Genomic DNA, 14,432 nt, shown 5'->3' with positions numbered 1-14,432 from the left:
TACAGAGGGTGAAAACACGTAGAGTTGAATCTGATTGAAGACTAGTAGGAGTTCTGGGGAAAAAAAAGGTAAAACAAACCAAAACCCACCAAACCTTTGATGAAATGCTAAAAATAATTAGTACAACACCTAATATAGATTTCTTATTAGCTCACAAATTTAAGCTACAGTGTTACTTCTGAAATAAACAGAACAAAAGAATTTTAAATGAAGTACCTTTAGATTTTTTATTGGAGCTTCTTTTGCTTCTTGGACTTCTTTTTCCACCTGGCTGTTTTTCTGTGACAGGCTTTTCCTCCAGCTGAGGGTCCATATGGACATTTACAGATCTTCTCTCAGTCTCACTTTCCTTGCAGCTTGGGATCCAGTCTCCACTGTCCATATTCTCATTATTATTGATGTTATCCTGTTCACCTTTATCCTGTCGTCCCATAGCAATGCTACTACTGGTCAGAACTTCATTCCCATCACTGTCAAGTTGATTTTCATTTTCATCAGCTGAAGGAATCAAATGAGATGCCAAACTTTCCACCCTGTAGTTAGCAGGAAGACTGTCCTTTGAGTCTATTTGCAGATCATTTGGTGGAAAGTCTCTGTCATCCATTAGAGCGCTACTTCTTGAACCACTTAATCTCCCCCTAGATATTTTTACACCTAAAATATAAAATATAATCATTTACAATAGGTATAGTATAACAGATAAATAATGTCAGCCAGTGCCAGCCAATAAAGACTCACATTAGCAGAGTGATACAGCTTAAAAATAAGGGGAATTTCTTTCATTCACTGACTCACTTAAAGTCTTAGCATAGGGGATATTTACATACAAAAAAACCCTATAAAGTTGTATTTTTATCCAATTATAACTGTTCTAGTTACCTGAGCAAAAACACAGCTGATCTTTACAAGTGCTCCTGTTGTTACAGCTGAGGTAATGAGAAAAACAAAAAGATAAACAGAAGCCACCTCACGTCCCCCTCCCCCCCCCTTTAAATCCATGGCTAAAACAAAAGCATTCTTGTCATGTAAGATCATAGTTTGCCTGAAATAAAAATAAACCAGGGAGGAATAAAAGTAGAACGACTTTTAATTCTGTCAGTGATGGTATCAGATCAAACTTGCAGATAGATTGTGTTATCAGAATTAGATGGAAGTAGGACTTGTTTATTGCCTCAATTGTCACATTATTTTCAAGAAAACATTCAACATGTGTTCAGTATACACAGAAGCAGATGGTTTGTTGATAAAAAACCAAAACCCCCACCTACTCTCAGCAGGAGTCAATTTTCCCTTTTTGTGAAGGTGCAACTCCAATCAATCCTGCAATTAGACACATTCACGGGGAACAAAAAAAGAGTAACTTAGCAGAAGACCTACATGTTACAGGAGCATTGTTGTATCAGTTCCTATCTTTAGCCTTTAGCAGCACGGCAATACTGCTCTTTAATTTAGCAACCATACACCCGAATAACAGCTCCATTATGTACATCTCACTAGATGTAGCTCACGTTTTGAATAGTGAAGCCAAGAACCAGCAAGCACTCTTCTACAACAGAAGAGCTTAGGTAAGCCTCCTACAGCAGCTTCCTATACTTTGCTCTAAATGAAATTACATTCTAGGATACCTGTTTTCACCAGGCTTTCTTAACTCATGGTATACACAAGTTGAGTACATGAAATACACACTTGGTAAATTTGCAAGATACTCTTTCATTTTACTTGATAGAAGAATTAGTTGCACAAAAATGGAAAAAAATTCCAAAGAATAAGTAAGCTTTCCTTCAAACATAGAAACATATTTCTGACAAAGATTAATAAAGTGATTTTCCCCAAATTATTCCTTCATAAATTTCATTGCTGCTAAAAGGACCGAGGGGAAAAAAAAAAAAAAAGAAAAGAAAAAGAAAACATCACTGCTATCTTAGGCACAAGAAGAAGGATTTAGGGAGCTACAGGCCGCTCTACCTCACCTCAATCCTTGGAAGCTATTACAGCAAGTTAGCCCAGAAAGCATTTTCAAACATCTGAAGGATAAGGTGGTCATCAAGTGCAGTCAGCATGGATTTATGATGGGTAAGTTGTGCTTCTACAAAACACTGACTTGCTTGGCAGAAGAAGGTGGAATAATGGATGTGATTTACTGTGACTGGCTTTTGACACTGTCTCCAACAACACGCTCACAAACAAGCACACAGAGTACAGGCCTGGTTAAATAGATGGTGAGGAGTTCCAGAGAAGCACACAGAGAGCAACAAGCTGCCAGCAGCTGGGCAATACAAAAGCAAAAGCCAGCACCACCCAGGACAATTCCATCTCTGCCTCCAACCTGAAGAACTGGCTAACCACTTCCAGCCATACCAGTCTAACAAAAAGGACTGCCTACCCTAAAACATAAGCAGCACCAGGGAAAGTCAGGCTGGACATCAGGAAGCATTTCTTTACTAAGGGTGTGGTCAAACACTGGAACAGGCTTCCTAGAGAGGTGGGCACCCAGCATCTAAGAGGCATTTGGACAATGCTCTTTGCAACACACTTTAACTTTCGGTCAGCCCTAAGCTGCTCAGGCAGTTGGTCAAGGTGATAAAAGTGGGTCCCTTCCCATGGAAATATTCTATCCTAGTCTAGAAGAATTATGAATTGTACATAGAGATGAAAGTTGCATTTTCCTTTGGCAGCCACATTAGGTGATAATTGATTTTCCTTGAGCACCAGAAAGACAAAAGGAACTCTAAGAAGATACCGAGGGCTTCTCTGGAAAACGCATCTGTTCACTAGAAGGATGCTCCTTAATCAAGCAATTTTCTCTCAAAGAGAATTAAACAAAAAATTTCAGGTTAAGAGGAGGACAGAATTTTAATCAGAGCAGAAAGAATCAGAACTAGATATTAGTAGACACCCATACTACAGTTATGCTGATTTATTGATACCTGTTCTAAAGCACTAAAAAAATAATCCCAAACAGTATTATCTTTGAAAGGTTCACATTTTAGTGTTTCTGCCACATGAAATAATAACTACTGCTGCTTTCTCCAGCTCATAGATCAAATGATGCATCAAAAGAGGTTGAAGTAAATTGCCCAAACCCAATGAGGAATTCATTTTAACAGCAATAATCAAAAAATCAGAATGTCCTACCACCACTGCCTTGCCTCTATCCGTAGAAAACCATTTATCCTTTCAACAGCCAGCAAAGAGAAATACAAATGGATTTGAACAAAGTGTTTCCTATTTGATTGCGAAAAATGAGAAAAGATGCTTTTGACAAGTGATATTTGCTGTAGAGGAAGCTGACATTCTGATGGAAAATGTTAACTCACTTCCTCTGAACATTTGGCTGAAGCGATAGTCCCTCTGTAGCTGAGAAGCTGGAAAGCACAACATTTCTTGGTTATTGCTTGAAACGCAGTATTTCTCCAAATAAAAGTAGCCCTGAAAATCTATTCCTTTCTACAACCCTTAGGACTCCTTAGAGAATGAAAACTCAAAAAGAGCTAGTTCAAGGAATTTAGAACACCCCTGCCCTTGATCTTTTATAAGTATTTCCCAGTTGAAATTTTTTACCTTCTTGATTTTCCATGCTGCTATTTGCAATTCCTTTTGAGTTTACCAAGGCACTAGGCAGGTATCAAAGTGAATCTAAATCCTGTGAGAATGAAATTTAGCTCTGTCTAAAAACAAAAGTAGAAACACTTATTTAGAAATAAAAATTAAAGTCCCTTGTGATTTAAACTACATTTAAAAGACCATTAACATGCTGTTCCTGTATTTACTGTTTTGCCACTGAAATGAATTGTAAACACAAACAACATGTTAATAAAAAATGTTTGTTTCTTCATAGGCCCATTTTTCCTCCCTTCACTGGTTGCCCAAAATTGAAATAAAAGCTAATGCTGAGTAGAATTGTGCTGACCTTTGTTAAAGGTGTTTGTTATTTGTTATTTGATGAATAAAAGTGCTTCAGTTGCTACACAGATTCATACAATTGGCACATGTAATCATGGTGATTATAGCACAAATAAAATGGAAAATATTTGTCAAGTGGCTAAAAGTCTGTATTGAAGAAATTACTTGTATGTTTGTTTCCTTTAGTACAAACAGTATATACATTAGAAAAATTGCTTCAGTTTTACAAGGCCCATGCTCATCAGTGTTCCCTTTCATGTATTTCATACTACTTAATATAATTTTGACAAGGTTTTCAGTTGCTCGCTTTTTTCCATCTATCCTTACTATGGAAACATAACCTTAAATATAGCTGTTTGGGGGAGAAAAATAAAAGGTAGTAGGAAGAGGGATCACTCCTGACTTGTCATGGTTAAAATTTGAAGAGGGCATTAAAACCAAAACAAAATCACAAACACCACCAGGCCCCTTAACCTTTCATGCTAACAGCTCCTTTATCCTGAACAGCTGGTGGGCTCTGTGAATGTTTACTGAACATTGAGTGTAGTATTTCATTTACTGATCTTGGATGTATCTTACAGAACAATCCAGACCACAACGCTGTTTCTTCTAATATTTGAAAAGTTTACATCAAACTGGATTTTTATTCCATTTGATTGACTTCATATAGCTCTTCTGCCAAAGTCACTATTTTCTCTTTCTCATGCCATTTATTTTTCTGTATTAATTAAAGAGATTTAATATTTTAATTCTTTGAAAATCAGCTTCCCTACTATATCACCAACACTGCTCTATTCAGAATGAATGAGCATTTCAGATTGGTTTCCAGTTTGCTTCTATGCAATAATTTCATTAACTTTGATGATAAATGACAACAGCAGTATAGTCTGCAGTTACAAGCAGTTATAAGCGCTTTTGGGGATTTAATTAAAAATTGATTGTAGCAATAAGTGCTCCAAAAGGAATAACATAAAATTCACTAACACAAACAGAATATCCCCAAACTTTTGAAATAAATAAGCAAATTTATCTGAAATAGGGATTAACTAGTCATTCTGTTATGATGAAAAGCATCTCAAAGAGATACCAGACAGAAAACTGACCATGAGTCCAAGCTTTCTTTTTCTCCTGAGATATAATACAGCAAGTGTTACATGCACAAGAGAAATCATTATGGTCTACCAGGCACTATTCAATTACAATCACGGGGGGGTTTTTGTGCACCATATACACAGAACAAGATGTACACAAGAGAACCTGGATCCCAGCAAGAGAAAAGTTTTAGAAAGGAAGGGTCAGCACTTCATCTGGCAATAGCAATTAATTCTAAAAAAGGTCTCTGTGTAAACAACCAAACAGACTGTCTAGAGATGTTGTGGAATCCCCATCATTTTAAAGGAGAAATCCAGCAAGTCTCAGGTTTAAGGACAGGTAAAAAATAGGCACTAACTAGTATTCAAGGAATTTGGTTTTCTTTATTGTTGCAGGGGTTTTAGTATCTTCATACACACACTTTTTTACTTAAATACAAGCAGCTTTACAAGTCCTAGAGGAAAAAAAAAGCTCAAACAAAATTGATTCCATGAAAATGAAACAAATAGTTTTAAAAAATCATTATGTTTACAGAGTTGGTGCTTCTACCATTAGAACAAAAAGAGGAAAACTGCAGAAACACTAAAATTTAAAGAGTAGCTAAACGTAATCCAGATATTTCTTAAGAATTAATCTGTTGATCTTTCTGATAGCTGGTGGAAAGATACTATCATTTAAGTATTACCTTGTGATGTATCTCTTTTCATACTGATAAATAATCTTCTATGAATTAATAAAAACCAATGTGAAAACTATCATGACCATACACAATCAAAACATACACTAGAAATTATTCTTACTGCCCATTAACATCTACATAGAAAGAAAAAGGTTAATCCCATTCTATGAACATTTATATTTAATACCAAAATGAAGATTCAGTGATGGGTGGGGGAAACTCTAATGACCCACTATCTACATGACACTATGTAAAAACGACATACAGCATAGCATTAGGAGTTCATTAGCTTGTAAGGAAAAGGATGATGTCTACTATGCTGTTACAGGAGCTAGTAAACAAAGAGCACATATGTTCTTTAGAGAAGTGCAAATGCAACTTCTCTACAACTGTTTGCTTCTTCATGTGGAAGCCAAGATACACCTAAAGAAGCCTGGAATGTTATCACCAGAGTGCCCTTGCCTCACCACAACAAGAAAAGTACAAGTTGCTGAAGATGTGCTTGACCAGCACAGAATTTGCAACAGAAAGAAATAGCAGCAGACAAAGGTGATAGGCAATTCATGTTCCTGTGATCATCTCACAAAGCCAGACCAATTCCAGCTAACAGAATTCTGCTCTGCATTGTGTTTTATGTGAAATATAATAGTTGAAACGCTGCTGTTTCTAAAGGAAGGGAAAAAAAGATATTCATATGTATGCTTCCATTATCCAACCTGACACCTCTGCAGAAAAACACACCCCATGCTGTTGTGCTGTCTTATACCATGGACTCACTGGAAGTTTATCACTTCAATTGACAGACTGATGTACAACCCTTTTACTGGGCAGTCTCACATGAGAGAATCTCATTAATGTCCTCCTGCTCAGTTTGCCCTGCTTGGCTTGGGAAAAAAAAAACATATGAGGGGTAAAAATATGTGCTTTCTTCTTCTGTGTCAGATACACGGATTAACAGGTCTGTTTTTTCAAATGCATTAAGTCTGCTTTCCTTCAAGAAGTATTCAGATACCAGGGTGGTTTATCTAATTTCATTGAATTTACAAAAATGTCTCAGCATGAGCACTTTGGTGGTTTTGTACTTTCTGACACTGAAGTGACATTTCTCAAGTGGCAGTGGCATTTAAAGGCACAACAATCCTCACATCCATAAACAGCAGGAATAGTGAGGTTTAAAGAGGAAGTTTCACATGCTATTTTCAACTTCTAAGCTTCCTAGTCATACTGCTTATTCACAGTTTCAATAAACAACGATAAACATACTGCCAGCCATAATCTACTATTCCACATTTAACATTACTTTAAAAATATGTTTCACTCATGTAGCCAAATACAAGAGGTTTGTCTGGAAACAAATAGTAGCTTTTAGTAGAACATATGACAGTTGTCTCAAAAATTTCACACAAACAGCCTCTTTGTCAGCACTCAAAATACACAATGATGAGTCCCCAAAGTGTCTAAAAAGTTTTGGGTTTCAAGCTCCACTAGAACAAATTTGACTGAATCTACAAGAACAAAAAGTAACCAACCATTTGATGTGTTCAGGTTTTTTTTCTTGTCTGCAGCAAAACACCAGAACATGTCTTGGGTAGAGATATGGTAGAAAAGGCAGTAGACCAGACTGCTTTAGGAGAATGGAGAACTCTCATCATTGCAGCTCTTTTATAAACAGTCTAGACAAATGTTGTTCAGGAATAACCTATGAGTAACTGGTCTTGCCTTGGGATGCATGAACCTCCTTTTAAGTCTTCTGAAAAGTAGTAATTTGCCTTTTTTGATTTTCAAATTTTCTTTCTAATTGAAGAACTCTCCGATTTTTGTTACACTTCAGAACATGTGCACAAGTTTGATTAGAAAGCATAACAAAAATGAAAAGCTTCCTACTAGACAAATTTATGCATTTTTTCTAGGATAGGTACTTTTTCCTAACAGGAAAAAAAAAGAAAAAAAAGTCCTGCAAATCCACAGACTATATTTATGAGAATTAACCAGCTCAACTCACTCTTATCCAAATCTTTACATTCCAAGTACCTGAGAAAGCTGTTGGATCCTACCATCTCATAAGAGGTTGCTAAAAAACATATGATATAAAATCTCTCATGATCTCAGGTAACAATTTTCAACATATATGAAAAAGCAGAAATAACAGAAAAGATCCCTTGAAATCCAAAGAAGAATGAGGCAATTATCTAAAAGTTGCCCAACTGAAGAAAGAAGAATGTTCAAGACTTTCTGAGAATTACATTTCATAGTAAGACTGAAGTCCATAATTTTTTATATTGATGAGGGACAAGCAAGTTTTATAGCCCTCATCAACACACAGAAAGTTAGTACTAAAAAATATTCAGTAAGGTCCTAAATCATATCAAGTCCAGAAGCAACCACAAGTAGAATGGAAAGCTGTCCATAAAAGTTATGAAACAATTATTGTCCATAAGTATTATATACTTGCAGTTCCTCTGTTATCAAGCCTTCAGGTCCAACCAGAAGGTAATTAAGAATAGAGATAATTGTTAGAGCTTTAATAATTGTCATCATTAGAAAATCAGAATACTCAGCAGCTCTATTAAAATCTTGCATCTATTTGCCTTATATTTCCAAAAGGAAGGATGGTCTAGTTTCTACATTATTCAGTGTCAGATACAAATGAATGAGATCAAATCCCTTCTGTGCTCTGAACCGCCTCCATGAAGTCATCACACTGTTACATCATCTCTATTGCACTTCTTAACCACAAAGTACTGATTTACTTCACAGGGATGTAGCAAAGATTATTACAATGAGAGATTATGAAATAAATATTTCATACAAGGACTGTAACGAGGTACAATACATTTAATCTGGTCTTTTTTCTTCTTTCTTCTTTTGGCCCTTAAATGCACGAGCAAGAACTTAATCATGTATGAGCTGTAAGAGACCTATGTTAAGCAAATCAGAGCCCCCAAAAAATTAATCACTGGTGTAACTGGACTGAAGCTAATGAAGCTGCAACTACTTAACCCCAGTGGTGAATTTAGCCTTGAGTGCTGTCTCAACTCTCCCCCTTTCAACAGGAAGTTATTATGGTAAATTCATTTCAGCTCTAATTGTGTAAACAGATATTGGCTATATGAGCTGTCTCCAACAATTTACACATACTTTCGACTAATAGATCTTAGGGAGGTTTTCTGAAGAACACAGTTACCAGTTTCTCCTTGCAGAATTTGAATGCTTGTAATACCTGAGCCTGTAAACAGAGATCTAATTTGTTTCAGATCAGCTTTAAAAAAAGCTATGATCAAGGTCACTTCAAGTAATTTCTATTTAAAAAAGAGCTTTCCATTAGAAAATCTCCACTATCACAAACATTAACAAAAACTCAGTACTGTAAAGTTGTAAAAACTGATTTCACTTAAAACTCAAAGTGAGATTGTTTCAATGATTCCACGACAGAAGAACTGTAACAGCCCATAGAGAAACTGAATGACTATTATTTCTCCATGTGTTAATGATGTTGTATTTCAGTGTTAACATAGCAGACTTCAACAGTCTTCCAGGATAAAAAGAGAAATCCAGGTAAGAAACTAAGCAGCTCCCAAAACAACATTGGATAAAGAGTAATTTTATATACCAACTCTTGCTAAGATGCAATCTTCCTAGGATCAAATGTGTAAGCTCTGCATGGTGTACGTCACTTAATAAAATAAAGACGTGAGTCGGTGAAAATTCCAAAATATTACTGAACAACTGACAAATGTGTAATTTCAGGACAAGATGCAACCAGATTTGTTTATTTTGCCAAACTGGGTCAACTGTAGAACTGTAAAAACAAAATGAACAACACCTGAACTGTAATCCAGGTCCAAATGAAATGCTGGTCTGAAGTGATAAGATCATCATGCCCTCACTCAGAGGCTAAAAGCACACAAAATTGCAAGTTATAACCATTAAGAAAGAACCTCCAAAATGTACATTATGAATTTCCATAATACTTCAGTAACATATTCATCAAGTGAACTAAAAAGTCTTCCTAACATGCTCATTTTACGAAAATAAAATAAATACCACGATTATTTTTAGGTTCTTTCTTTTTTTAAAGATATTCTGAATTCATCTATCTGAACTTGCCTTCCAGTGTAACATTAATGTTCCAAACAAAAAACCCAAGAAAATCATTGGCATGGACAGAGAAAAGCAGTGCTAAAGCTCACATTCTAAGGCCACACATTAGCAATTCACTTGGGACAGGTGGAGCAGCGTAATGGAACAGCAGTGGAAAAAACTTCACACTCATGCTAAGCAGCTCTGTTCCTAAAAAGCAAGCACACAACACAGCAAAATTTGTCTACCGGAATCTCTGGCACTAGCAGCATTTCACTTTCCTTATCAGTCAGCCAGACAGTTTCAAAGACACCACCGTTATATTGTAAGTAGATTAATAAGAAAAAGACAAGTAACAAAATCTTTGGTGCGACAGGCTCTCGAGCAAGGCAACATTTCAAAAGCCTTCTGGATAAAGACTTATGATGAGATAGACACACAAACACATACTGAGTGAATTTAAGTCAGCAGAACATGCTCACCAGAATTCAACGAAGAGAAATTCTGAGAGAAAAAAGCAGAAAAAGCATCTATTGAGTGTTTTTGCTCCTCCCCACAAAGGTTTAATAGAGCTTTTCTTTTTTGCATGCACACAAAAAATATTTGCAGTAAATTTAGTGCTGATGAAAGATGCCAGATTGATAGCCCTAGGGACTGAGATTCTCTGTACACACAGACAAAGTACAGAGTGAGAAATTTGTAACCCTGCCAAAACGCCTTATAATACACAGCTTACGCAACCATCTTCACACTACAAAACCCTTCACCCCTCCGCTAAAAATGTCAAAAATATTGCTTAGTGTTCATTAGAAGGGAAATAAAACATGGACACTGTTGTTAGCATCAACAGGGACAGATTTCAAGGCACCAGATAATTTCAAAAATGTTTACTTTTGTTCTGAATGGTTCTTTTGTCAGCTGTGAACTTTGCTGCAGTGTTTGTAAGGCTGCAAAGCCAATCTGCACCTGGTATGAGAAAGCTTTCCTATTAAACAGCATGGTATTACATAAGAAAAATAGCAAAGGAGTGGTTTAACATTTTATTCAGATAACCTTATTCTAGCATACATGACTTCACACCTAGTGCTTAGAAACTATCTCAAAGGAGAATTGACTTGATAGTTTTTCACTTAATTGGTACCTAGGCAGCCACTCTCCAGTGATCTGCACAATTGATCTAACAGACTTTTAATGGACAGCAACTTCCTATTAATCAGGTTTTCAGTGCTGGGCTGGAATCTACATTGTCACATGGAGCAGGCGAGCGTCCAAGGAACCTTGGATTCTAATTTCCCTTTCTACTAATAGCTTGGCCAAACTGCAAAACTGCCCCCACTCCCTAGCCACTGTCCCCCATCCAAATGTCAAGCCATTTTTAATTGTCAACAGAGGACATGTAGGAAAGCAGTAAGTTAAGGTTTATAGACTGTAACAGCTCTAAATACAAAACTGCCTGACCTCCTTATAAAGGCAGATTTCACTTCAAAGGAAGATGTCCAACAAAACCCACAGGCTGGAAACTCACTGGATCTCAAACCAGATTGTGGCATTGGATTAAATGCTACTTCCGTTCTTGGGAGATTTCCTTTTGCATATATGGGCTTGGAGCGGGGGACAGCAATGGCAAGAAAATATGACAAAAGAATGAGGCTACTCTCTGATAGGTTTTTAAGAAGTAATTCTTCCTAGAGACTCTTTTCCTGAATGTGCAGTGCTTACAGCATTTTTGAAAAAATCTCTCACCACTCCTTCTACTATTTTCCTTGGTCACCAACCAAGCATTACAACAAACTTATTCAAGTATGCTTAACAAAGTAAATGAATTCTGCAGCATCCTGCATCTCAGCAAAGCAGAGACATTTCTGTCAACTCAAGCATGTAGCAGATTATTTTATTTTCACATTACTGAAGCAAATAGGCTTAAGTGATTCTTTCAGCTCTATTGTAAGAGCTTCTTTTATTTCTGTTGAAAGCTTTTCCTAAAAGTCACATTAGAGGTGGTATTCGGTAACATGTAAACCTTTCAAACTTAATCTGTATTCTTAGAGGACACTAAGTATCCACTAGGAGGACAAGGAAAAAATACCATCATGCAAATTTCTGTTGACATACTCATCAGGTTCTTTTTGTGGAAGACAGAAATTCTGCCAAATTTGTACTTAAAATGAAGCAAGGGCATAAGAGTTTGAAAAATTGAGATCAAGATCCAGGTACTTCTGCAATTTTCACCCTTACTTAGAAACAATTGCCAATATTTCCTAAGGCTAGGTGGTTGCAACATAGCAAAATAATACTAAAAGACTAATGCTATAATATTAACATGAAAAATAAGCTTTAAATTGAGCCAAATAAAGGTAAATGCAAAAGGTATTTAGAACCATTGAAAAAAAAATCAAATGTTTTTACTATCCTTTTGACCTATACAACTAATGAGCTCTTTTGGTTCAAGCATAGACTGGAATCCAATAGAACAGGTAACCCTCTTGATTCCCTCTGATTTATTTCAGGAAACAATAATTAGAAGGAAACAATTCCAGAGCACTCAACAATGCAAATAAATTACAAAGGCATAAGGCTGTATGAGGTAAGACTGTAAATTCAAACATTTGCATGTGGTGATAGCTGGATTAAACTAGAAAACATGTATCGCAATCAACCATAATGTAAAAATAACTGTTCAAGACTCCCTGTGATACACTTCAATATATTAAACAATTTTCTACATTGTAATTTCTAAATAAATTTTAAAAAAGTTAAAAACTTACCATTTTGCTATGGTTTCATCAGTTTGTCAAAGATAGTGAGCAGGTCATAAAGAGGTAGTCCTTTATGCATGAAAGATTCAGCATATATCTAGCAGTTCTAGCAGGGGGAAAAAAAAAATCAAACCATGAGTTTAGCCCACAGAGACATGTGGTTCATCCAGGCAAGTACTAAGCTAAAATAAATAAAGTTGTGAAGAAAAGTGTATAATTTGTAGTGTATGAAGACTTGTCAGGGCATTTTGTCATTTGGCTTTTATTAGCAAACACTCCTTTGAATAATCTCAGTTGCTCTGAACAGCCCATTCAAAGATGGCCCTAGCACTCCTGAGTCCTCCAACTGACAACAAAAACTTCCAAAATTCATTAATTGAGCTTAAAACTATAGCTAACTTTTCTGTGGCCATAGCTGTCAATAAATTTTGACAAGGAATGCTGAATTAGGACATTACTAGACACTTGCTCTAAGAAAACCAAGTTCTGATTGATGTTCTAAAAGTCCTACAAATTACTGAATTATCAGACTAATTAGTAAGAGAGGGAAAAAGCTATTAAAACATAAAGTCCAGTTTAAAAATGGATTGAGGTCTATCCCATCATCCAGCAGAACAATCTGTCCATTTCCCTTAAGGCACAGGGAAAACTATTACAGCACTCAGTATAAAAAAGCTAAGTATTTAAAAATAAATTGCAGAGTTGAAGGACTGCTGCATTTGCTAAGGCATTTCTCTAGATTCAGCCCAGCCCTTCTTCATGCCACGTGTAGGTCCCCCCAAAACACAACAACAAAGGCACAATTTTCTATCCCAATTTCTGTTTTTGAGTGATATACCAAACAAAACGACTTTGTTTAGTAAGTAGGGAAGTGTCAATTTCTCAATTCAAACGCAGAAAAACAAGACACATGAAATTAACCAATTTGCAGGAAATCATACAGAAAGTCTGCTTCTGAGCCATTAATTTGAAGACCAGGTGTACGCTGTGATTGCCAGATCTCTCCTGCCTTCCGCACAAACGAGACAGGGAGCAGGGAAACACGTTTGGAAGGATTCTCTCTCCCTTCCCCCATCACACTGCGGCCACTCTCCTGCCACTGACAGGTTTTGGCACAGCATCCCTGAAGGATGAACTCCAGTTTGGCAAAACTTGACAACGTCTTGAAGATGATCCTAAAGTTATTTCTCGTTCAGGCATCGGGGACGTTGCCGAAAGGACAACGTCACTGCTATCGAAAATGACAGGGTAATTGCAACAAGGTATGGAGCAGAGGGAAGCCGGCAAGGAGCGATCCTGCACCTGCTGAGAGCGGCAGGGCGACACAAACAACCGAGTCCCGAAGTGACTATTTAGCTGCAGACGCGGAGATCAAAGACTCCCGCGAAACACCCAGGCAAACCTCAAACTAAATACGTAGCTCCTGGGACTCCACCGACACACGGAGCGCACACAACGCTGCACGGGCGCCCGGCACAGCGCTGCCGCCGGCCCGACCGCCTCCCGAGCCCAGCCCTACCCAGCTCCGCTCGGGGGGCACCGCGCCGGGCCCGGGAGCCGCGGCACCGCCGCCTGCCCGCCCCGGCCCAGCCCGCCCGGCACCGGCTCCTTCCCGCCGCCCGCCCGGCGGCCCCAGCCCGCCCCGGACCGCCCGGCGGCGGCCGACACAAGCAGAAGGCGGCGGCGGTGCGCGGCACCGGGGAAGCATCGCATCTTCCCTTCCTCCTCCCCCTGCGGAGAAGCCGCTGTCAGCTCACCTCAGCTCCGCGGCGGCTCGGGCGGCCGGGACCCGCCAGTCGGCATGGCGTGGAGGCGCGGGGGCTGGTGCTGCCGCAGGCTGCCGGCGGTGCGGGGCGGGCACCATAGAGAGGGCGGGCGGCGGGCGGGGAGCGCTCCGCCGGCGGAGCGGAAGCGCGCTGGAA

The 14,432-nt window shown here is 38.2% G+C and overlaps 1 protein-coding gene across 1 annotated transcript in view; it reads right to left on the bottom strand.

Moving 5' to 3' along the window:
* Positions 1–14,384, bottom strand: part of CNST (consortin, connexin sorting protein) — a 48,767-nt gene extending 34,383 nt beyond the window's left edge. The window contains exons 1-3 of the mRNA XM_058801655.1: positions 14,268–14,384; positions 12,520–12,616; positions 217–654 (exon numbers count right to left, since the gene is read on the bottom strand). Coding sequence (XP_058657638.1) covers positions 217–604 — 388 coding nt within the window. The 5' untranslated portion in view covers positions 605–654; positions 12,520–12,616; positions 14,268–14,384. The remainder of the gene's footprint in view (positions 1–216; positions 655–12,519; positions 12,617–14,267) is intronic.
* Between the last annotated feature and the right edge of the window lie 48 nt (positions 14,385–14,432).

Source organism: Ammospiza caudacuta, chromosome 3, assembly GCF_027887145.1.
Source record: "Ammospiza caudacuta isolate bAmmCau1 chromosome 3, bAmmCau1.pri, whole genome shotgun sequence".
In the NCBI taxonomy this organism is placed as follows: Eukaryota; Metazoa; Chordata; class Aves; order Passeriformes; family Passerellidae; genus Ammospiza; species Ammospiza caudacuta.
The sequence above is the reverse complement of the archived record's forward strand: the minus strand, read 5'-3'. Positions and strand labels throughout refer to the sequence as shown.